This window comes from Nelumbo nucifera, chromosome 1, assembly GCF_055504915.1.
Source record: "Nelumbo nucifera cultivar China Antique chromosome 1, China Antique-T2T, whole genome shotgun sequence".
NCBI classification, from domain to species: Eukaryota; Viridiplantae; Streptophyta; class Magnoliopsida; order Proteales; family Nelumbonaceae; genus Nelumbo; species Nelumbo nucifera.
The window spans coordinates 37,973,929-37,999,451 of record NC_142649.1 but is presented as its reverse complement, the minus strand read 5'-3'; the positions used below and the strand labels follow the sequence as shown (position 1 = coordinate 37,999,451).

The 25,523-nt window shown below is 40.8% G+C and overlaps 1 protein-coding gene across 2 annotated transcripts in view; it reads right to left on the bottom strand.

Annotated features, from left to right (window-relative positions):
• Positions 1–1,618: 1,618 nt before the first annotated feature.
• LOC104590921 (gamma-glutamyl peptidase 3-like) overlaps positions 1,619–25,523 on the bottom strand; it is a 48,501-nt gene continuing 24,596 nt past the window's right edge. Inside the window, exons 3-4 of one of the 2 annotated variants that reach the window (XM_088896439.1) lie at positions 9,736–9,903; positions 1,619–1,950 (exon numbers count right to left, since the gene is read on the bottom strand). In XM_088896439.1, the coding sequence (XP_088752565.1) occupies positions 1,840–1,950; positions 9,736–9,903 (279 nt within the window). In that variant the 3' untranslated portion in view covers positions 1,619–1,839. The remainder of the gene's footprint in view (positions 1,951–9,735; positions 9,904–25,523) is intronic. The other variant, XM_088896440.1, reaches the window with a different exon arrangement.

The following is a 25,523-nucleotide window of genomic DNA, read 5'->3' as shown; positions in this document are numbered from 1 at the left end:
ATATAAATATGGAATTATGGTTTTGATAGTTATTCATTTCATTAATTTTTATAAGATACTGATTTTAATGATATATATATATATATATATATATATATATATATATATATATATATATATATATATATAAATTTGGTTGGACATTCATATATAAAATTATTTATTTGAATGTTATCCCCCAAGTTAACTAAAGTCTATGTGAGTGTCCAACCACTACCTCTATTGTCTTACTATAGCGTGGAAGTCAATATTTTTTTAGCTTGTATTTCTTAGGTAAATAAATGGCAAGATTTGAAAATCAACAATTAGTGGCATTAATGGTGACAAATAGTGGGTTTAATTTGAATATTAAAATGTAAAAGGACCACACAATTAATGGGGCATACAAATTAAAGTATAAATTGCTAAAACCTCCCTTTAAGTTTCTGACTATTGTTGAGACCTCACCTTTAGTTTAGTAATTGCAATCACCTCCCCTGAACTTTCTAATACAAATGCAAGTAGACCCCATTGGTAGAATCTTCTAAAACATGGCATGAAAATGTCCAAAATACCCATGCAATTACTACAGAGATTGGTTTCTATGGAAAATAAATACAAATTTTATGAACAACAAAACCAAAGAGAATTTAAAGTTGCAACTCTACCTTTGAGTGATTGATATGAATGGCAGATTTGAAAAATAAATAAATTTAAGAAAAGAGGTTGGAAGGATTCAGGGTGGTGATTCATATGAAAAAAAAAATTGGAAAACATTTTTGTTAAAAGTAATAGCATGGGTATTTTGGACATTTTCATGCCTTTTTTAAGAAAATTCGACCAAAAAGGGTCTATTTACAACTGTATTAGAAAGTTCAATAAAGTAATTACAATTACCAAACTTTAGGAGAATTTCAGCAACAACTAGAAACTTTAAGTGAGGTTTCAGCAATTTACTCAAAGGTAAAGGCATGAGAAGTGGGAATTAATGGGCTGAATGGCACAATGACTAAACATTTAAATTTTAAGGGTAAAATATAAAAACCTCTGCTTTCTGACCATAATAAAATCCTCCTATGTGTTTTCACTGTAATAAAAACCTCCCTTAAAATTTGTTAAAGGTAAAATGCTGAAACCTCCCCTAAAGTTTCTGACCAATGCTGAAACCTCCCCTTAAGTTTGGTAATTACACTCACCTCCCCTTCACTTTTTAGCGCAGTTTCAAGTGGACCGCCTCTATTAGAATCCTTTTATAAAAGGCACAAAAATGTCCAAAATCCCATGCAATTACTATTGACGCTAATTACTACAGAAAAAAAACAATACAAACTTTATAAACAACATAAAATAGAGAATTTAAAGTTGCAGCTTCACCTTTGAATGATTGATATAAATGGAAAATTTAGAAAATAATTCAACTTCAGAAAAGAGATTGAAAGGGTTTGGACTAGCGATTTTCCCAACCCAACAACAAAGACGCTTACAGTGGCTTTTGGTGTTGCAAGGTAGGCCCTAGAAGCCTGAAGTTTGATGAAAAACCTGGAAAACCCAAAAACGCTTACATTGTGCTGAGAAATCAACTTTTCGGTGAAGCTAATTTTGGTAGCTTGTTCGAAGTGGCTCAGTCAACACAGCTCAATGAATGCTTAAGCCTCTCAAAGGGGCCCTAAAAATATAGAAAATATGAATTAAGTTTGCCAAATACAAAATTCCAAACATATTTTTAATGGTAATGTGAGGTTCCAATTAACAGTAATAGTACTTATTGATTGAAAATAATAGTTTATTGAAGAAACAAGCATTGAGGTGGTGATGTGAGGAAACTGGATTCAATTCAACAACCACGAAGGATGAGAACAGCTATTCAACTCCAGGATGTCCTTTCAGGAATGCCTTGCACAATGCCTTTAGTGGCTCTTGATCAGGCTGGATCCCCTCAAAGCTCTCAATTGCTGCCTTTGCCACCTCAGACTACATGCATTCAGATTTTATCAATTAAAAACTCATAACAGGATCAACATATATAGCAACACTAGGAAACAAATGCAGAGAAAATTAATGACTAAATCTTGCCCACAAATAAAATAAGTTATACGAAATGGAGAAACAGAGAGAAAAACACCACCCCTTACTAAAGCATATCAGATGATACCAGTCAACCATGAGTTTTCTAGTATTGGTGAGACTTGCAACTGGCCAGACACTTTCAAAGAATTTACAATAACTAATTCTTTTGATTATTTGAAAATGGATGAAACTTGAATAGTGCTGCTTCCATCAATAAAATGATGAGAACTTGACACCATGAAGCGAACAAAATTACACAACTAATTAAACTTAGTAGGGTCAGTAGAAATTATGCTATATTTTGAACCTTATAACTGGATATTATCATAATTTTTTCTTGGATTTTGGAAATATATCTAGAAGAATGATACTGAATCTGATGTCAACTAAATTTGTACTTAATGATGTTGAAGGAAAAGTGCAAACATTTCAAGCAATTGCTTCTCTTCCCCTCGTCACTCTCCCTTAAGTGATTGATAGTTCTTTTAGTTAATTAAATAATTGAAAGAAATAAGAAATAGAAAGAAAATGGTCAAAATGTTTCTTTTTTTATTGGAAAAATGGTTAAAATGTTCAAAAAAAATAAAGTCCACTCAATCTGATACCAACATGGTAATGGTACAAAGAAGTCCTGCAATACCCACATATTAAACTTCTACCAGGGACCCTTCAATGTTGCAATTGATAAAGATTGCTTGATAAACACATACATCAAACAGTTAGAAGCAGTGTCTTCTATGCAAGGAGCATTACCATATTGGGCCCAATTAACTAGAGGCTCAACTGGACAAGTAGAATCAGTGAGCTCAGTAGGGACCGAGTCAAGAAGAGATGTTGGAAGAGGAGCAGGAGCAGGAACAAAAGGATTAGGTCCCAAGGAAGTCTCTTCAACCCTACAAGTCTCACTCTGAAGAAAATTTTGAGGGTCAAAAAATGACTGAGACTCATGAAAGGTGACATCTTTTATGATGATTTTCCTCCCAGTAACTGGATCTAGACACTTGGTTCTCCAAGTAATTGCCTCAGGATCTAGCTTGGTTCTCTAAGGATCATTGACATGAATGAAGCACACGCAACCAAAAAACCTTTGGTGGAAAGAAAATACAGGTTCATTTGGACACAGAACAAAGAAGGGGGACCCAATACTCTGGATGGCATCTTGATTAGATAAGATGCAGTGAGAACATGAGACTGGAACTTCTTTGGCACCTTGCTTTGAAACAAGAGAGCAAAGAGCAATTTCCAATAGATGTCTATTTTTCCTCTATGCAACTACATTTTGTTGTGGAGTGTAATTGCAAGAAGACTGATGTAACGTTCCTCATCTTCAAAAAACACATTTAGAGAGTTCTTGAAACATTCACCCACATTGTTAGAAATGGAATTATTTAATCTTCTTCCTAAACTAAGTCTTAATCATCTTGCAAAGACTATAGTGATTCTAGGTACCTCCTCTCTTTCTTTCATCACGTAAATCCAAGTACACCTCGTAAAGTGATCAATAAAGATAATAAAGTAATGATAGGCATCCATAGAAATAATGGGTGAAAGACCCCACACATTAGATGAACCAAATCAAAAGGAACAAAACTTCATTACTAGAGCTTGGATAGTTTGTTCTACAATGCTTACACAATTGATACATTTCACCAAATAGACTCTCAATTGACACTCTTTCAAATAACTTTGAAAACAAAACTCTTAACAACATAAAAGATAAATGACCCAATCTGACATGTCAAACATAGATAGAAGCACTAGACTCCTTGCATTCATGGTTATGACTTGTTAAAGCTTTAAGAGCTGAATTAATATCTTGATTGAGATAGTAGAAACCTCCAACCTCAAGACCATTCCCAATCATTTGCCTCATCAGCCAGTCCTGAAAGACAGTGTGTAGGAAAAAAAGTAACAATACAATCCAAGGTCTTGGTGATTTTTGAAATAGGAAGAAGTATTTGTCATGTGTTGGAGGCCCGAGTCAATGTGACCCATGAGCCATAGGAATGAGGCTGAATGGCACTAAAGGCAGAAGTAATGCATGTCTTAGCAAAGGATGAGGAATAAATAGTGAATTGTTTCGATCAATTGAGGATGTCTACCTCTTTAGTTGTGAACTCAGGGAAGCTGTTAGGAGTGATCTGTCTCACACAAGAAGAAGCACTAGGGGTTCTAGACTTTTGCACTCCATCCACCATATTTGAACTTGCTACATGCCCAAAAATTCCTTGGCCTTTATTTGGCTTTTCCTCCTTTCTAAGAGCTGCTGGTTTGAGATGGGGATGCAAGATCCAGTAGGCATCTTGGTATGTTTCTCTGCTCCACAATGAGAGCACTTCAAAATTTTCTTATCTCCTCCCCCTCCTTATTTCTAATAGTCAAGAAGAATACATGCTACAAAGAAGGAAGTTCAGCTCCCTCCAAAATCTGAGATCTAATGCATAAGAAGAGTCCAGTGTTTTAAAAGGCATGGGAGGCACTGACACATCTGAGGCATGCGCATCAGGTGCAAGAGGCGTACACCTCTTGCGCTTTTTTCATGAGGTGTGCTAGAGGCGTACGCCTCATGTGCCTCATGCACATCTGATATAAAAAGACAAAAAAAAAGAAAAAAGAAAAAAAAGGAAAGGAAAGGAAAGGAAAAGAAAGGGAAGGGAAAGAAAAAGAAAGATAAGAAAAAAAGAGAAAAGGAAAGAAAAGTAAAGGAAAGGGAAGGGAAGAAAAGATAAGGGGAAAGAAAGTGGTTTGCCCCCTACTCCTTCGACTGGGGGGCAAAGCCCCCCAGACCCCCCCACCCCCCTTTCAAATCTTTATTCTTCTTAATATAAAAAAGATTTTTATTAAAAATAAAGAAAAAAATGAGATCCCCCCTTCCTCTTCATCCTCCTCTGAACCCCCCTGCTCTTAAGGAGGCTTACACCTCTTGCGTTCTGAACTATGCCTCACACCTCTAGGTAGTGGAATGCCTCGCGTAACGCCTCCGCGTTTTAAAACATTGGAAGAGTCAAGTCCATGAAGGAATTTGAACACCCTCCCTTCAATTTGTTTTCGGTACATTTCTTGGTTTTCAGAATTCTTCCAAAAAATAAAATAAGTTGATGATCAAACTCCTCACAAAGCCTTTCAAGAGTAGCAAAGTTGCAATCGGCAAATTTCCTTGAGTTAAGATTGCAATGTCTTATGTCAATCTATAAACTCTTGCATTTTTTTTCTGTCCACAAGTAGTAGATAATTTCTCCCAAATTTTATAGGTTGTAGGGCACTTCTGAACTGCCCTAACAATCTTTGGTGTCATGGAGGATAGCAACCATGTCATGACCAAAGCATTTTTTCTCTGTACAAGCCCCATATGTAGGTTCTTCCATCTTAGGTTCTTTGACTCGTCCATTGATATACTGTAGCAAACCACACTTGTGGTAAGACATTTTGCTGAAATAAACCACTCCTTGAAGTTGTATTCGTCTAACTTCGCATTTGTGATGAAGACTAGGAGAACTAGGGTTCTCCATGTTAAAGAAACCATCACTTGGTTGATTTAGAAGTTACTTCACTTGGCTTGAGGACATAATGAACTCTTGCTGAACTTGAAACTCACCCAGAAACAACAGATACAATTAGTACTGCTCGGCCTATAAGTTGGGAAGCCACTCCCAAATGACAGCAAGAGAATGTAAAGGAAAATTTAAGCTGCAACACTAATCAAACACCTGGCCTGCAAACTCCTGCACTACCAACAGTAAGGTGCTTCTTGGCTTGCAACCTATTACTGTTCAGTCTCTAAACACTTCAAGTAACAAGTCAACAAGCAATCCTTCAACTCCAGTCAACTAGAAGTGTGGTCAGAAATGCTTCTTCAACTGCACCTGCTAGCAATTCACAGTCTTAACCTACCTACCGCAAGTTACTCTGGTAGTCCAGAGACTATTCACAGCTTGTCTTGCCCTAGTAGGGCATAACTGAACCTGTTCTAGGACCACTTGAACCTTCTCCCAAGGAAAAAACCTAGGAAGAAACTAGTTTTAGAGCATCACGAGCATAACTGAGGTTTCTTTGACAATCCTAAGCAGAAATAAGAGAAATAAGGAAGATAAAGCAGCAAAAGAATAGATTTCGAACCAGTAGAAGTTATAATATCAATGTTCTGATACCATGTCTACATTCAGCCTTAAAGAGAAGAAGAAAGGTTGAGAGAAATGAGTGGCACACTCTAACCCCCGCCCGCAACTATCTTTTATATTACAGCATTAAGAAAGAAAGTACAATAACAAAGAAAAAAGTACAATGACAAATATGCCCTTAATTAGTAGGTAGTAAGAAATATCTTAAATACAATGTAAACCCAGGCCTGTTAGGCCTAATAAGAAAGAAAAGAGATAACTAGCATAACATAAGCATAAGAGGGCCCAAGCCCATAATGTTAGGCTCCACAACATCTAGAAGTCACATGAAATGTTGTTTAGTTATCTTTTTTTTTTACATTTATTTGATAAAACAGAAGATGCTACACAACACGGGGGAATGGAGGTGGGGTTAGGGGATATATTCAGAAATGCAGCATGAGTCAACCAATCAGCAGCTTTGTTTGCTTCCCAGAAGACATGGTGATAGGAGAAGCCATGATCCATCTTCTCTTTCAGATCCCAGCACTCTTCTATGATTGTCAAAAGGTTCCATGGGGGGGTAGCACGTTTCTTTAGGCAATTGATAACCAATTTTGAATCTCCCTCGATGAGCACTGAAAACTTCTGAAATTTAGTGTGACATTGTGGGCCTCCCAAACGGCCCACACTTCAGCTACATTAATGGTAGTTTTTCCAATGCAATAGTTTTTTATTTCCAAAACCCAACCACAATGATACCTAACAATGCAACCAACCAAGCACATGCCATCCCTATTACAAGAGGCATCAAAATTTATTTTGATGGCCCCTCTTGCGGGCCATCCCAGTAAATGGTCTTCCACGACTTCTAGTGAGGTCTGATATCACCTTCATGAGAGGATTTAACCCTAAAGAACAGGTCCGTAGCTTTCTCGATTAGAACAGGGGGAGGCATCAATTTATTGTTGAACAGATTCTCATTTCTGTTTTTCCAAATGTACCATAAAATAATTGCACATTTTTCGTTAAACCACAAATCGAAGGACTCGTTCTTATTAATTCTCGATTTGGAAGTCCTCCACCAATCTATAACCAAATTATTATCCTCCACTGAGCCATCAATATTTGCCCCCACTACCCGCCAAACTTGTTTAGCATAGTGGAAATCTTTGAAAATATGATCAAGATCCTCCTCACCACAGATTGCACAGGCGCTATCAATGTTATAGCCCCTTCTAATAAGAAACCTTTTTGTGGGGAATTTATGGTTTAGAAGAAGGAAAAGGAAAGCTTGTAATTTAGGAGGGCAGAGTAATTTCCAAATACTTCTCATTTCACTCTGAGGAGGTGCATTGTTTTGAGAAGCCAAATACTCTAGCTTGTAAGCCAATCTGATTGTAAAATCACCATTTGAGGATAACCTCCACACCAGATTTTCCTCTTTATTAGAGGGGATGAGGATAGATTGAATTTTCCTCCACGACCCTACATGAACTAAAGACTTAATGAGCCCTTCATTCCAAGTTCTATCAACGTTCATCACCTCCTTAACCATGAGATCCATATTTTGAAAAACATCATGGATGACATCATAACTGAGGGAATTGTCTCCAGCCCATATGTCCAACCAGAATTTCACATTTAACCCATTACCAATTTTCCACCCAACACCCCTATTAATAACTTCCTGGGAAGCTAGGATCCCCCTCCATGGCCACGAGATCACTTTCTTAGAGTTAGCTTCCTAGAAGTTTGTTTTACTGAGATATTTAGGGGTGCATACTTTTCTCCAACTTAGAAGATGGGTGGGCTTCCTTTCACTAGATTTGGACCAGATAAATTCTCTCTGAGTCTTGTCCAAATCATCTATCTCACTATTTGGAATTTTAAAACACCTCATGATGAAATGAGGTAAAGTTCCTAGCGAGGTATTGGCAAGAGTCAACTTTCCCGCCAAGGAAAGCGTATTTTTTTCCAACCTGCTAATTTATTGGTAATTTTCTCATGCAGTTCTTGAAGTTCTCTTTCTTGATTCTCCCCTCCAAGATGGGGGTCCCCAAATATTTAGAATTTTTGGATTCTAGAGGGATTTTCAAAATTTTATCCATGATTCATTGCAATCTATTTGGAATATTTTTTGAAAAAACTCACTGAGGATTTTGAGAAATTTGGCTTCTGGCCTGAAGCAATTGCAAACCTATCCAGAAGCAGAATGTCTTTTATTTTGAAACATGCATTAATTGTGGGTTTAGAAAAAATGAGACAATCATCTACAAACTGCAGAATAGGGATCACAGGCCCATTTCTTAAAACTTTACTACCAATTAATTTTTCCCCACTTAAAGATTCTCTTTCAAAGGATCAAGCCAGAATATCAGCACAAAGCACAAAAATGTAAGGGGACAGAGGATTTCCCTATTTGATCCCTAGAGGGCTGGATCTCCCTAGAGGGAGTACCATTAATCAAAAGTTGAAAAGAAGAGGATCTTATGCACTCCATAACCCAAGAAATCCATTTGCTATGAAATCCAAATCTAAGAAGTACTTTTTCAATGAAGTCCCATTCAAGCCTATCATAGGCTTTCTCCATATCAATCTTGCAAGCCATTATACCTTGTTTACCCTTTTTCTTTCTCATAGAGTGCAACATTTCATGGGCAATCAAGATGTTATCAGAAATTTGTCTCTTTGGAACAAATGCACTCTGGAAAGGGGAAATGAAATCCTCCAAAAGCAGTTTGATCTGATTAACCAGAATTTTCACAATGATTTTGTAAACCACATTGCAAAGGCTAATAGGCCTAAAGTCATTAACTAAATCTGGGTTCCCTTTTTTTGGGATAAGAGTGATGAAAGTTTTATTTAGAGCTTTGCTCATTTTCCCCGAGTGGAAAAAGGCTCTGACCTCTCTACACACAGAGTCGCAAATTATTGCCCAATATTTTTTGAAAAATAAAGCATTTAACCCATGGGCCAAGAGCTTTCAGATCCGGAATAGAGTTAAGAGTTTTGAAAATTTCCATATCTGGAATAGAGTTAAGCATTTAACCTCGCTAATATGGCTTTGGTTTATCTCATTGGGAATACATTGGTCACTAATAAGGCTTTGGTTTATTTTAGTAGTTCTAGGGTCAAGAGCTACTAGGACTATTAAAACATGAAAATATAATTTAAATAACAAATTATTCTTCTCTACGTTGATGGAATAAATAAACAAGCAGTTTATTCTTTTACCTGTTCTACTTTTAATCTACAAAATTCTTGAAATCTCTAATTGATTGTAGGCAAAATCTATGGTGCATGAACTGCTCTGTTAGACCAAAAATGTGAACTAGGTAATAAAATGACACTTCACAGCTGACATCTTTAAAAGTGTTAAGAGTCTTGATGGTAAATACACCTTTTGAAATGTGAACCAATGAAAAGTAATAGACAATGTGAGTTTAACGTCACTAGCTGAAATCTTGATTTAACGTGCAGCAAATATTTGTAAATGCACTGTAGTTGGACCCTTTATTGGATTCTATATATGAGGGATGTAAACATTCTGAAAATAAATTTTGAGAAAACCAGAGATTTAGAGACATACAGTAATCATATTTCCAGAAAGGCGCCTATTTATTATATCCATCATGACATCCTTCGAAAATTCTGGATGGCACTGTATACCCAGAACATTATCTCCTACTGCAAACATCTCAACTTCTGTTTTCTCTGAGGATGCTACCACCAAAGCACCAGGAGGAATACATGTGACCTGCAACAGAATCAGAGGAAGACATATAATGTAGATTGAAAGGTAATAATAGGATTCTTGTTCTTGCAGAATTTCTACAGAGGCATACCAACTGTCTAATATACTACTCAAACATACAACCATAAGCAGATGGCAGATCAAAAGTCCAAGTAGAAGCAGAAAAATCATTTGGTATATGATTCTGCCCATGATTGTGTGGTCCATTTGAGCGAGTGAAATACAAGAGTTCTTGGAGAAAAAGGGCAAGCCCCTAGTCATACTTAAGGAGCATAGGGATGACATGTTCTTTGCTAAATAGTAACTACTCAAAGATGTTCCATGGGGGTAGAATGTTGAGGGCCCGGGAATAGGATCTTGTCACGGGTCGGTCCACGGGGAAAACCTCCTGTTTTCCCTTGTTCCTTCCTGCTCTTGATGAACCTATCTTGGCGCCTCTGGTGATTTGTTCAAGAGATCACCAACTCTCCTAACTCACTTCTTCAACTGAATATTCGATATCTCATTCAATAATGGGATCTCCTTAAATAGGAGATTACAAGAGTCCTAATCAAAGGGAGTCTCCTTGCTGAATAGGGAGACTTCCAGTTCTATCTTGTTAAGGATAAGATAAGCTAATCCTAATCCGATAAGCTACTAACAAGATAAGATAAGAGATAAGAACAATAAGATAAGAACAAGCAAATGAGCTAATCTAATCTAGATAAGGCTGCTGTTGTCGAACTGGGTAGGATGAGTATCACTGAATCATTGCTGTTGCTGGCGGTGGGTCAGGTGCCTGTTGCTGCCGGCGACGATGGTACGTCTTCCTGAGGAAGGCGTCCATAACATTACTCCCCTCCTGGACTACGAGCTTGTCCTCAAGCTCGAACTCTGGATATGTGGCTTGGAACTCCGCCAATGGGATCCATGTGGCTTCTGTTGATGGTAAATTACACCATTCCACCAAGACTTCAAGGGTTCCACGATTGAAACGAGAGCAGGTGACAGCTTTAGGTTGGGGGACCAGCTTGCCATCTTTCAAGGGTGGCAGGGAGGGAACTTGGTCCGGAGGAACACCCGTAAATGGCTTCAGAAAGGAGATGTGGAAGACATCATGAATCCGGCTGGTCTTAGGCAAGTCCAGCTAGTAGGCCACACTGCCAATCCGTCTTAGAACCTTGTAGGGCCCATAGAACTTAGGGGCCAGCTTCGGGGCAGCCTTGTGGCGCAAGGAGCGTTGCCGGTAGGGCTGGAGTTTCAACCAAACAAATTGTCCTGGGTCGAATGACAGTTCCCGGTGGTGCTTGTCATAGTGGAGCTTCATGCGGAGCTGGGCCTACTGTAAGCGAAGGCGGACGTCGGCTAGGAGGGCGTCGCGTTCTTGTAAGGAGTGATCAATTGTTTCCAAACGAGTAGAACCCGACTCGTAGGAGGGCGCCAGCTCTCTCTTCTCTTCCTTTCTTGTTTGTTTTTTTTTCTGGTTTGCATCTAATCTCAAACAGTTCCATACATCAAGTGGGCTGTTTTTCAACTTGCTATCAGAGCGGGCCATTGCTTGGCGTGTCCCTCATGTGGTTCTAGTTCAGCCAACTATATGAGGAGGTTCAAGGGCTGAAAGTTTACAGTCATCCGCCTGGTTCTTGGAAGTCATTGGAGGGTGCCCAAGTTTCTATACACTTGGAGAAGGGTTCGGTGACCAGGAAGAATCAGAGAGCAAGTTGTTTGGCCTGATTTGAAATCAAAGAAAAAGAATTTCGAAGTTATCTCAGAGAACAAGTGTTCGGCCTGGTTTATAGTTCAAACCAGAGACTCTCTTACTGTAAGTCTTTTCTCAGTCCTTTGCTGGGTTATTTTTTGTTGTTTGGGAGGACTGTTAAAGCATTTAAAGCCCACCTCCATTCGGCCCACTGTTGCTGGACTGATTCTACTCAGAAATTTCTGGGTTGTTTTGGAAGTGCTATTTGGCTGATTATTGGACTGCCAAGCTGCTGAAACTGATCTAAAACTAAGTGGTACTAGTCTCATCTTCATCCCAGCCTCTTCTTGGACCTATACTGAACACTTTGAAGTGGTTTCTTCTAGTTAACAGTAGGTTGTTAACTACTGCACACTGAGTGTTCGACAAAAGGTCTCTTAAGGACTGTGGCCCTTTTTTCTTCTCTTTGGGACAACGGCTGTTGGGAACCTAAAATACCTTGTGATTGGAGGTTTGCTGGGTGTCCTTTGAAGGCTGAAACAGTAAAGAAAGAACTACCACCGAACTGGACCGTCACAGTTATCAAGATTGAACTGATTCTGTGAGCTAGTTGTTGTTGCCTATTCAGCTCAAACTAAACTCATCAAGATCCCAATACCTTGGGAAACCTATTGAAAATCCTAATTGGAGCCTTTACATGATGGATTTCTCAAGCCTTGAAAACAAGAATGCTACTGAATATGGACAGATTTTGGGAACCCCAACCGATTCTATGCTGGCTGTAACTACAGTTAAGCTTGATGGAACCAACTACTTGGCTTGGTCACAATCAGTGAAAACCCATATTTGTAGCAAAGGAAAATGGGGTTTTATTTCTGGGAGCAAGAAAGCTCCTCCAGAGGATGATCCATCTTATGAGAGATGGGTGCAAGAAAACTACACAGTGATTGGGTGGCTTGTGAACTCAATGCAGCCACAGATTAGTCAACATTATCTGTGGATGAACTCGGCTAAAGAAATCTGGGATAGTGTTGCAGAAACTTACTCCCAGAAGTTGAATGTTGCCAGAGCTTACAAACTGAGAAGTGATGTGAAGAATCTAAGACAGGGGGAGAAGTCACTTGCAGCATACTTCTCAGCCCTAAAATCTATATGGCAAGAGATTGATTTGATAGAGGCTGTGACATGGGATACCCCTAAGGATGCTGAAACATACAGAAAATTGGTTGAAAGGAATAGGGTCTTTGAGTTATTGACAGGCCTGAATTCTGAATATGACATTACAAAGCAAAACATCTTGTCCAAGGAAGATGTTTCATTGTCTCAAGCATATGCTTTGGTCAGCAGTGAAGAAAGTAGGAGGCAAGTGCAAGTTCAAGGAGTCAGTACCAATGATCATTTTGCAAATATGGGAATTAAACCCAAAGGGGTTACAGGAGCTCCCAGTGGCACAGGAAAGGAAGTGGTGTGTGAATATTGCAAGAAGCCGAAACACACCAAGGACAAGTGCTGGAAATTGCATCCCAGTCTTGTCCCTATCCGATTCCAGAAGAAGAATGATAGTAGAAAGACAGGAAGTGCACATGCAGCTACAAGTACAGATACAGAGGTTGAGTCTTCCAGTGCACAATTGGCAGCCATGAAGGCTGAATATGAGAAGTTTGGAAAGATGATCAGCCAGCTTGAAGGTGTAACTTCATCATCCAACCCTTCTGAAAGTCCAGCCACCACCGCATTTGCTCACTCAGGTATAAGGGCTTCTGCTAACCATGCATCCACCTCAGGTAATCCCAAGACCCCTTGGATCATTGACTTAGGTGCTTCTGATCACATGACCAACCTTTCCACTTTGTTTGTGTCATATGATTTGCTTCCTGGTCGTGACAAAATCACCTTAGCTGATGGTTCTCTTGCCCCTATTTCTGGTAAGGGAACTGTCAAGCCTACAGACTCTTTACTCTTATCTTCCACTCTTCATGTATCTAAGTTAAATACCAACTTGTTATCTGTAAGTAGCTTGACCAAGTCATTGAATTGTTGTGTAACCTTTTTCCCTTCTCACTGTGTGTTTCAGGACCTGAAGTCTCGGAAGGTGATTGGGAGTGGCCATGAAGCGAATGGAATATACTTGCTCGACACCCCTGGCCAATGCTTTGATCATCCAAGAATGTTGCTTTTGGTTCTACTTCTTCAGAGTCTGTCAGTCAAATTATGTTGAGTCATTGTCAGTTGGGCCATTTACCTTTTTCTGCTTTTAGTCATTTGCTTCCCAAACTGTTTAAGGGAGTCAGTGTGTCCAGTCTCAATTGTGAGTCATGTCAGTTGTTAAAGCATTGTAGAAAAAATTACCCTGTGAGCAATAAAAGATCTTCTTTTCCTTTTCATATTGTACACTCTGATGTGTAGGGGCCTTACCACTTATCCTCTATGGGGGGTTACAGATACTTTATCCTGTTTATTGATGACTTTTCTAGATTCACTTGGATATACTTAATGAAATCCCGAGATAAAGTCCCGAGACTTGTGAGGCAATTTCATGAGTTTGGTTTAACTCAATTTGATACCAAAATTAAGGTTTTCAGATCTGACAATGCAAAAGAGTATTTTGAGAAGAGTTTATCCTTGTATCTCTCTGACATGGGGATTATTCACCAAAGCTCCTGTGTTAAAACCCCTGAACAAAATGGAGTTGCTGAGAGGAAAAATAAACATATTGTTGAAGTTGCAAGGAGCCTTTTATTTGCCTCACATGTCCCCACAAGATTTTGGGGTAATGCTGTACTTACTGCTACCTATCTCATAAACCGTATGCCATCCAGGGTTTTAGGGTTTAAATCCCCCTTCAGTCTTCTTCATCCAGACAAGGATTCTTCCCAATTCCTCTTCGTGTGTTTGGTTGTACCTGTTATGTTCACATTCCAAGTGTGCAGAGACACAAGTTTGAACCAAAAGCCACATATGCATCTTCCTTGGTTACTCCCCCACACAAAAGGGTTATTGTTGTTTTGATCCATAGACTGGCACCCGACATGTCTCTATGGATGTTACCTTTGATGAACTTTCTCCTTTTTTTGGTTCCTCTCAGGAAGGACATTGTCAACAGGGGGAGAGTCTGTCACAAGTTTTTGCTCTTCCCCTTCCTGTCCCAGTTGAGTCTCTTGACAAATCTGTATCCTCACCAAATGAATCAAAGGAAGATCAGCCACTTCATTCCTCTTGTCCTAGTGCTCCTATTTCTTTACCTCCTCGTCCTACCCATAATCCCAAAGTGTATCAAAGGCAGAGATCCAGGAATGAGCAAGTGGTTTCCCTTACAACAGATGAGGCTCATACACTCTCAATCACAGATGATATAACAGGTACTGCTTCAGCTCCCTTGGAATCATCCTTCCCAGATCTTGATGTCCCCATTGCTGTTAGGAAAGGAAAGCGGAAGTATACTGCACACTGCATTTCCAAACACCTTTCTTATGACCTACTTTCCCCCTCATATTGTGCCTACCTCTCTTCAGTTGCTTCTAACCCCATTCCTAGGTCTGTATCAGAAGCTCTTGGGATTCCAGAATGGAGAGATGCCATGTAGACTGAAATGGATGCTCTACATGAAAATGGTACTTGGGAGGTGGTGGATTTGCCTGAAGGGAAGGATCCAGTTGGGTGCAAGTGGGTTTTTACCATTAAATACAGGGCAGATGGGACTATTGAGAGGTACAAGGCCAGACTTGTTGCAAAAGGCTACACACAGACATATGGGATTGACTATCTGGAGACTTTTGCCCCTATTGCTAAGATGACATCTGTGAGGGTTCTTTTATCTCTGGCAGCTCACTTTGATTGGCCTCTCTATCAGTTAGATGTAAAGAATGCATTTCTGAATGGTGACTTGCATGAGGAGGTCTACATGTGTCTTCCTCCAGGAATGTATGGGAAAGATATGCAAGGAAAGGTATGTAAACTGAAGAAATCTCTTTATGGCCTCAAACAATCTCCTAGAGCCTAGTTTGAGAGATTTAGAGCTGCACTTGTTAAATTTGGCTATGTTCAGACACAGTCAGATCATACTCTTTTTGTGAAGAAAAGTGGATCTCTAGCAGTGTATCTCAGTGTGTATGTTGATGACATTATATTGACTGGTGATGATGCCTCAAGCATTCTGGCCCTTAAGTCTTTCCTCTGTACAGAATTTGAGATTAAAGATCTGGGGGAGTTGAGATACTTCCTTGGCATAAAAGTTGCCAGATCCAGGGATGGGATTCTTATTTCCCAGAGGAAATATGTCCTTGATTTGTTGTCTGAAACTAGAAAATTGGGTGCAAGACCAGCTGCAACTCCTATTGATACGAGTCACAAACTTTCAGCTTCGGATGGAACTTTGTTGGAAGACAAAGGGATCTTTCAGAGACTTCTTGGGAAGCTTCTGTACCTGTGCATGACTAGGCCAGATATTGCGTATGCTGTCAGTTGCATTAGCCAGTTCATGCATGCTCCTAGAGATACCCATATGGCAGCAGCAGAACAGATTTTGTGCTATCTGAAAGGCTCTCCAGGAAAAGGAATTCTATTTGCCAAACATGGTCATCTGAAACTTGAAACCTATACTGATGCTGATTGGGCTGGAAATATTGATGATAGAAGATCTACTTCAGGGTATTGCAGTCTGGTGGCTGGTAATGTTGTCTCTTGGAGGAGTAAGAAACAAACAGTTGTGGCTCGATCCTCCGCAGAAGCAGAATATAGAGCCATAGCACATGGAGTCTCGGAATTGTTGTGGCTAAGGTCCTTAATGGTGTTAGACAGTTTTGTATGCCCTTAGCTTCAATCCGACTTGATGTACTTTCGTTTTTAGTGTAAATAAATAAAGTGCATGTTTGATTCATGTTGTTTGATATGATTCTGTGTAAGATCCTAAAACTGGACACTTATAGAGACTCGTGTTAGTTTTAAATGTTCACAGCCATTGGATAAGTCTGGGGAGATTTATCTTGCCAAGGCTGATACTGGTGTGCCACCAAGTGTTGGGATGGCCTGTCTCGGCCACTAGAGTGAGACCCAAGGCACATGCAGTATGGGATTACTCGAATCCTTGAATCGGACCAGATTTCCAGTATTGCCCTGGACCTTGGAGATAGATGGGCAAAATTGGAAAGTTACACCTGACTCCTAGACTCGATTATGACACTTCACTAGGTGTTGGATCGGGCTGTCTTTGATGTGTCAGTCAGTGAGATCCTTAGATGGGGATCAAAACCTGGGTATGTTGGGACAGTCTAAGAATTCATCTGAGTGGGTGATCATAGTGACAGGATCAGCCCCTTTGTCGGACAAAGGGTAATGATCGGGAATGCACTCTCTCTGATGGAAACCAAACTGCCGGCAGTTGATTTCAATCGTTGGAATTTTGTTTTGCAAAATTAATATATATATATATATATATATGTACGGTTTCGAAATGTTTGCAAATGGTTTTAATTCCCGGGATCCATGTGAGTGGAGAGTGCGGCACTGTTCCTTGCAGCCGAGGGAGAGGTCCTCTCTTGTCGGGCAGTGCTTGATCATTAAGGGCTGAGAGGTTAAGTGTAAGACCATTTAGGATAGTACCTGATGGGCTAATCTTGCACCTGTCCACAGTCCCTAGGTTTTTATAAGATGGCTTGGCCCACAGTGTGTAGGACGCACTCTGCTGGTTCCGTTCCACCCACAGTTGTGTCATCTTCAGCAGGAGCGGATCTTGGTTTCTTCTTTGGGCGTGAACACCAACTTTGGGAGATACTGCTTCTCCGGATCAGGTATATTCCTCCCTTTTGCTTTTGGTTCAGATCTGGTTCAATTATGGTTCAAGTAAGATCCTTGAATATTGAATTCTAAATTTAGGGAATATAATTCCCAATTGGAAGAAGGTAGGAAATTTTTTTTGAAATTCGCCCACCCATTCCGCAACCTTCTTAGCGTCCATTAAATGGATCCTACCATTCTTTCAGTGGTATCAGAGCCACAGGTTCGAATCTTGAACCAAAAGAAAATCAGATCTGAACCTGCGCAATTGGACAGAAGATGTTCTGCCAAGATTTGCGCAGATTGCTTTCTTTTTTTTTAAGAAATGGTTTCTTGTTAAGGGCGATTGATCTGAAATTAATTTTTGTTAAATCCAAAATCTATTTAGAATTGTTCTTTATTTATTTTGATTTAATGGACTGTTCGAACCTGGAGATCGCAGTGCAGATTTGGCGCAGATGGTCTGCGCACCCTTTTTCATTTATTTTATTCAATTCGGTCTGTAAATATTTTTTTTTATTTTCTAGACTGAATGTATAGGATTTGATCAAGAATGTAATTAATTAATAGAAATAGGATTTCTGTTATTTATTTTCTTGATTAAAGAAGAAGGAAGAAGATGGCGGCGCTGGAGATTTGCAGAAGGAGAAATTGCTTCCTGCGATTTGCAGTTTGTGAAACTGCAACATAAGTGATTAACCTTTGTTTTGCAGGTGGTGTGAACAGTCCATAGTTGATTTGTGATTGTTTAAAATCAAGATTATTAATTTTAGATCTTTCATGAATTAATTCTTGAATTGAAAATCAGTTTTGGACCATTTCAGACTGGATTGGACCAAAACTGTTTGGACCGAATCTTGGATTCGAAGGGGACTGTTTTTTAGTCCATATTTCTCACACTTGCTGCTCCAAATCTGATGTTCAATTACAGGGATTAATTCGGCCCACCTGTAAAGCCCAGTTTTAAATGGTTAAAACTGCAAAAGCCCACTATTGTGAGAAAAATTGTATGGGCCGAACTGCTAACTGCGATTCAGCCCATATACCTAGTCGACATTAATTGTTAATGTTAGGATTTTAAATGGGCTGTTAAAATGGGCTTTACAGTAGTTAATTGATTGGATCAATTCCTCCTTTACATGTGATGACTGGATGTTTGATGTGCTGCGACCATGGGCCATAAGCACTTGACCCATGAAGACTCGTTAGTGGCTCTTGCGCACACCATGGCTGAATGCACATCATTGCCATGGTGTCCCTTAAGGTCATTAGATGACCCCTCCTTGCTTGGTGGGCCCCACAACCCTGAAAAGGGATGCGTACGGAACCCCTAGCCGATTAAGGCCCACCAGAAATCTGACTTTATGAAAGTCAGTGGGAGCCACTCTAGTTTGACCTAAATTAGAATTAGGGCATAATCTCGTTCCCTCCAGCAAATATGAGTGGTGCATGCGATGGGGAGATTGATATGATGGACTCTCTAAAGGCCTTTCGTCATTAGCACAATGATGGGTCCTTCAGTAATGAGGAAACGCACCATAAAATTGGGCTATCCATTTGCTGATGGATCTGTCAGAGTGTTTCATAAGATGATAGGGGCGTCATAGACCGATGTGGGAGAGGCTTCACCAGAAAATGGGAACTCTCTCACGGTACCTTGGCGTAACCTGAATATGATGGGTAAGCACTCACTGGACAAAAAGGTTTACCTGAAAACGGCTTTGAACCTTGTCTGACAGAGGACAAAGAGAAACTCATTTGATGAGTGGATATGATCCGTCACAGAAAGGTGGTGGGGTTATGCAACTGAAACAGTTGGCTTCACGCACCCCATGTGATTTCCCACATTTCCAGAGACATTTCGTCGTCTCCGTCACTGAGAAAGGAGGGAAATCTCAGAGATGAACAAATGGGAATGGAACATAGATTAAAAACCATATCTATGTAAATAACATGAATCAAACTAAGGTTGTGGACTAACGTCTTTGTTGTTTAATCAGAAAATGGCAAACGGTCAATTCGCAAAGCTTCTAGACGATAACAAGCTTAAGGGCCCAAACTATGCCGATTGATACTGAAATCTTATGCTGGTCTTAACTTCCGAAAAGTTAGATAAGGTGGTGAAAAATCCTACCCCGGAGCGTCCGGGTGATAGGGCTTCTGAGGCCCGTAGGAGGGACTACCAAGATTGGGAGGATAAGAACTCCCTAGCCCGCTGCTTTGTCATTGCCTCACTAGACAACTCAATATAGAGGCAGTTCGATCAGATCGAATTAGCCAAGGACATATTGGACAGTCTAAAGACAATGTATGAAGAGCAGAACCGTTCTACTCGACAAAAGGTCCTGAAATTGTTCATGACCGCGTAGATGTCCAAGGGGCAGAAAGTTCATGACCATTGTCTTCGGATGATGGGATACATTAACGAACTAGAAGCTCGTGGATACGGGCTAGATCTTGTTACGCAAGTGGATGCCATCCTGAATTCTTTGCCCTCTTCCTTCAATGCGTTCACAATGAACTACAATATGAATAAGCTGAATGTCAGCATCCAGGAACTCAGCAATATGTTGCAGAGGGCCGAGGATCTACTCAAGAAGGATGAGCCTGTGGTTATGCTTGCTGAAGCTAACAAATCGGGCAAGAAAAAGAGAAAGGCAAAGAAGCCCAGAAGAAAACTGCCAAGCCTAAGAAGCAGAAGAAGAACAAGGCATCTGATGTCTGTCACTTTTGCAAGCAGACCGGCCACTGGAAGAGGAATTGTCCTGCCTACCTGGAATCTAAGAAAGGTAACATCGAAACTTGTGTCATAGAAACTAATATGTTAGCTACTTCTGTGTCTTGGTGTGTTGACTTCGAGGCTTCAACTCATGCGTGTAACTCACTGTAGGGGTTCAAAGTTAGCAGAAGATTGAGTGAAGACGAAGTGACACTATTCTTGGGAACGACTGCAAGTGTTGCAGCTGTGGCAATAGGAACCGTAGAATTAGTTTTTAGAGAAGGAGTACTTGTACTTAAAGATTGTCTTTATGTACAGAACATGAGAAGAAATTTAATTTCTGTTTCTAAACTGTGTGTTGATGGATATACTGTTTATTTTAGTAATATGATTACTGTTAAACGGAATAACAAATTCATCGCATGCGGAGAACTGGAGAACAGTCTCTATGTTCTACATCCTTCTCTGGAAACTAACTTAACCGAAACTACGTCGGTCGAAAATCCCAAGAAACGGAATCGTGATACAGTAAATCCCACGTGCCTCTGGCATTACCGACTTGGCCATATCGATGTTGACCGAATCACAAGGCTAGTAAAGGATGGTCTTTTGGATTTTCTAACCATAGAAAATCTTCCCATTTGTGAGCCTTGCCTTCAAGGTAAGATGACTAAGCGGCCATTTGACGGTAAAACTGAAAGATCTACAGGCATACTTGACCTAATACATACTGATGTATGTGGTCCCCTGAGTGTTAGGACACGGAACCAACACGTGTATTTCATCACCTTTACAGATGATTTTTCATGATATAGTTACGTGTACCTAATGAGACACAAGTCTGAATCCTTTGAAAAGTTCAAGGAGTTCAGACAAGAAGTCGAGAAACAGTTAGGGAGAGAAGTTAAGGCCCTTCGATCGGATCGAGGTGGCGAGTATCTCTGTGACGAATTCAGGGACAACTTGAAGGACAATGGGATAGTGTCACAACTAGCTCCTCCTGCTACACCTCAACTCAACGGTGTTTCAGAGAGGAGGAATAGGACCTTGTTGGACATGGTCCGGTCACTTCTCGTACGCTCAGAATTACCCACATCCTTTTGGGGATACGCATTAGAGACTGCTATCTACGTGCTGAATCGAGTTCCAACCAAATCAGTTCCGAAAACTCCATATGAACTATGGACCGGAAGGAAGCCAAGTGTAAGACACTTGAAGATTTGGGGTTGTCCTGCACACGTTAAAAGAACAAGTGCGAACAAGTTGGAGTCCAAAACCAGTCGTTGCCTATTTATAGGCTACCCAAAAGATTCGGTGGGTTATCTATTCTATGACCCAAGCGAGCAGAAAGTGTTCTGCAGTCGAAACGCCCAATTCTTAGAAACCGAATACATCCTGGACACCCATCGTCAGGAAATAGTTCTTGATGAGGAGAGCTCAGGAGCAGTGAGAGATGTCCCACAAGTTCCAGGTAGTGACCAACCTAGAAGGTCCACCCGGGTATCCAGACCACCAGTCCGATATGGTTATGACCAGGATAGTTACCTGGTGGAAGCCTTGACTAGTGAGGAAGATCCCGTAACTTATGCGGAAGCTATGTTAGACATAGATTCCCAGAAGTGGGTGGTCATGAGAGCTGAGATGGACTCGATGGAGACCAATGGAGTCTGGACTCTAGTAGATCCGCCCTCCGGGGTAAAAGCAATTAGTTGCAAATGGATCTACAAGAGGAAGAAGGGCCCCGATGGCAGGATTAAGACCTACAAAGCTCGTTTGGTGGCGAAAGGGTATACAAAGAAAGAAGGCATCGATTATGAGGAAACTTTTTCGCCCGTGGCCATGCTCAAATCCATAAGGATCCTGCTAGCTGTAGCAGCGTACCATGACTACGAGATTTGGCAAATGGATGTCAAAACTGCGTTCCTGAATGGAGATCTTAGTGAAGATATCTACATGCAGCAGCCGCAAGGCTTCATTGCTGCTGGTCAGGAACACATGGTATGTAAACTTAATAGATCCATATATGGACTTAAGCAGGCTTCTAGGAGTTGGAACATCCGCTTTGATTTAGCTGTCAAAACGTTTGACTTTGAGTAGAATCCAGATGAGCCCTGTGTTTACAGGAAGTCCAGTGGAGATAAGATCACCTTTTTGGTGTTGTACGTGGACGATATCCTACTCATTGGGAATGATGTAGGAATGTTGACTTCGGTCAAGGTATGGCTATCACAGCAGTTCTCCATGAAAGATCTTGGAGAAGCTTCATATATACTGAGTCTTCAACTCTATAGAGATAGATCGAAGCGGATAATGCTTACATTGACAAAATTGTCAAAAGATACAGCATGGAGAACTCCAAGAAAGGAAACGTTCCTTTCAGGCATGGAGTCGCTCTCTCCAAGAAGATGTCTCCAAAGACTTCTGAGGAGATTGAGAGCGTGAGAGATGTTCCCTATGCCTCACCCGTGGGGAGCATCATGTATGTCATGTTGTGCACTCGCCCGGACATTGCTCAGGTGGTGAGTGTGGTAAGTAGATTCCAAGCCAACCCAGGGCAGGAGAATTGGACTGCTGTGAAGAACATACTCAAATATCTTCGAAGGACAAAAGAGTTTTGTCTGGTATTCGATGGTAGTTCACTACAAGTTCTAGGGTATACTGATGCCGATTTCCAGTCGGATCCAGATGATAGAAAGTCTACATCTGGGTATGTTTTCACGATAGGATCTTGTGTTGTTTGCTGGAAAAGCAGCAAACAGGGGTCCACTGCAGATTCCACAACCGAGGCCGAGTACATTGCCGCAAGTGAAGCTACCAAGGAAGCCGTGTGGATGAAGAAATTCATACACGAATTGGGAGTGATACCGTCCAACACATCACCCATCTCGTTGTTGTGTGACAACAATGGAGCGATCGCCCAGGCTAAAGAGCCTCAGGCCCACTCGAGGTCAAAGCACAACGAGAGGAAGTACCACGTACTACGGGAGATCGTTGGTAGAGATGACGTCCTAATTCAGAAGATAGCATCAGCGGATAATGTGGCAGACCCATTGACTAAGCCACTGACACAGAAGGTGTTTGAGGAACACGTGGAAAGTATGGGACTCCGGCTTGTACCAGATTGGACCTAAGTGCAAGTGGAAGTTGTTAGACAGTTTTGTATGCCCTTAGCTTCAATCCGATTTGATGTACTTTTGTTTTTTGGTGTAAATAAATAAAGTGCATGTTTGATTCATGTTGTTTGGTATGATTCTGTATAAGACCATAAAACTGAACACTTATAGAGACTCGTGTTAGCTTTAAATGTTCACAGCCATTGGATAAGTCTGGGGAGATTTATCCTGCCAAGGCTGATACTGGTGTGCCACCAGGGTGAGACTCAAGGCACATCCAGTATGGGATTACTCGAATCCTTGAACCGGACCAGATTTCCAGTATTGCCCTGAACCTTGGAGATAGATGGGCAAAACTGGAAAGTTACACCTGACCCCTAGACTCGATTATGACACTTCACTAGGTGTCGGATCGGGCTGTCTTTGATATGCCAATCAGTGAGATCCTTAGATGGGGATCAAAACCTGGGTATGTTGGGACAGTCTGAGAATTCATCTGAGTGGGTGATCAGTGACAGGATCAGCCCCTTTGTCGGACAAAGGGTAATGATCAGGAATGCACTCTCTCTGATGGAAACCAAACTGTCGGTAGTTGATTTCAATCGTGGGAATTTTGTTTTGCAAAATTAATATATATATATATATGTACGGTTTCGAAATGTTTGCAAATGGTTTTAATTCCCGGGATCCATGTGAGTGGACAGTGCGGCATTGTTCCTTGCAGCCGAGGGAGAGGTCCTCTCTTGTCGGGCAGTGCTTGATCATTAAGGGCTGAGAGGTTAAGTGTAAGACCATTTAGAATAGTACTCGATGGGCTAATCTTGCACCTGCCCACAGTCCCTAGGTTTTTATAAGATGGCTTGGCCCAGGGACCACTTAATGTAAGTGTTGGGCCCATAGGGTCCATGTGATGGGCTCAGGGGTTTACTGAGCTTTTCAGTGAATTCGACTGGGCCTTGTAATAAAGGCTAGGCTGAACCCATGTGGCTGGTGTGTAGATCAATGTTTGGGTCCCACGCCATACAAAGAAGCCCAACTGGGCAGCAGATTGGAAACAAATTAAGCACTGAACACTTAATGGGCCAAAAGCCCATTTCGAGTTGGGCTGATGTGATCACCCATCTATGGGGCGGATCTGAGATGGGCCAAAAGCCCACTCTTGGAGACCAAATTCAAATCAGATTTGAATCTAGTAACCTCCTGATAAGAACAGGAGTAAGCTAACTTAATCTACAGATAGGATTAAGATAATCCCCTATCCAAATACTGATTTGGATTGGGATAACTCCTAATTAGGAGTTTTCTTAATCAAGAAGAAAGGAGGAGAAACCCTAAGAGAAAAAAATTATCAGATTTCAAACCAAGGGTTTCAGAAAAAGCAAGAAAGCTTCCTACGAATAGAGATTAGATCTCATTCATACTCCAGAGAGAAGAGAATCACTTCTCCTGTCTTCGTCTTTGGAGTTCTCCTCCAGCCGCTGCCACCATTGCTTCTCACAAGATTCGATCTTTGTAGAGGAAAGAAGTCAAGAAACTAGTTCTTGACATCGGTCTTGCAGAAAAGACTGAAGAAGATTCGGTGTTCAGAGTTTCCAGAGGATTCTTAAAAAGGATCCAGTGTGTAGGACGCACTCTGCTGGTTCCACTCCACCCACAGCTGTGTCATCTTTAGCAGGAGCAGATCTTGGTTTCTTCTTTGGGCGTGAACACCAACTTTGGGAGATACTGCTTCTCCAGATCAGGTATATTCCTCCCTTTTGCTTTTGGTTCAGATCTGGTTCAATTATAGTTCAAGTAAGATCTTTGAATATTGAATTCTAAATTTAGGGAATTTGATTCCTGGTTGGAAGAAGGTAGGAAATTTTTTTGAAATTCGCCCACCCATCTGGTTCAATTATGGTGTAGTAGTCCCTAAGTAGAGCGTGACTTTTCCTTCACTCAGCCTTCTGCTTACCTTGAACCCCTGTAGTGAGTTACACGCATGAGTTGAAGCCCCGAAGTCAATACACCAAGACGCAGAAACTACCAATAAGTTGGTTTCTATAACACAAGTTTCGAGATTACCTTTCTTGGATTCCAGGTAGGCAGGACAGTTCCTTTTCCAGTGGCCGGTCTTCTTGCAAAAATGACAGGCATCTGATGCCTTGTCCTTCCTCTGTTTCTTGGGTTTGGCAGCCTTCTTCTGGGGCTTTCTCTTTGCCTTCCTTTTCTTGCCCGATTTGCTAGTTTCAACAAGCATGGCAATGGGCTCATCCTTTTTAATCAATTCTTCGGCCCTCTGCAACATATTGATGAGTTCTTGCAAGATGACGTTCAGCTTGTTCATGTTGTAGTTCATGAT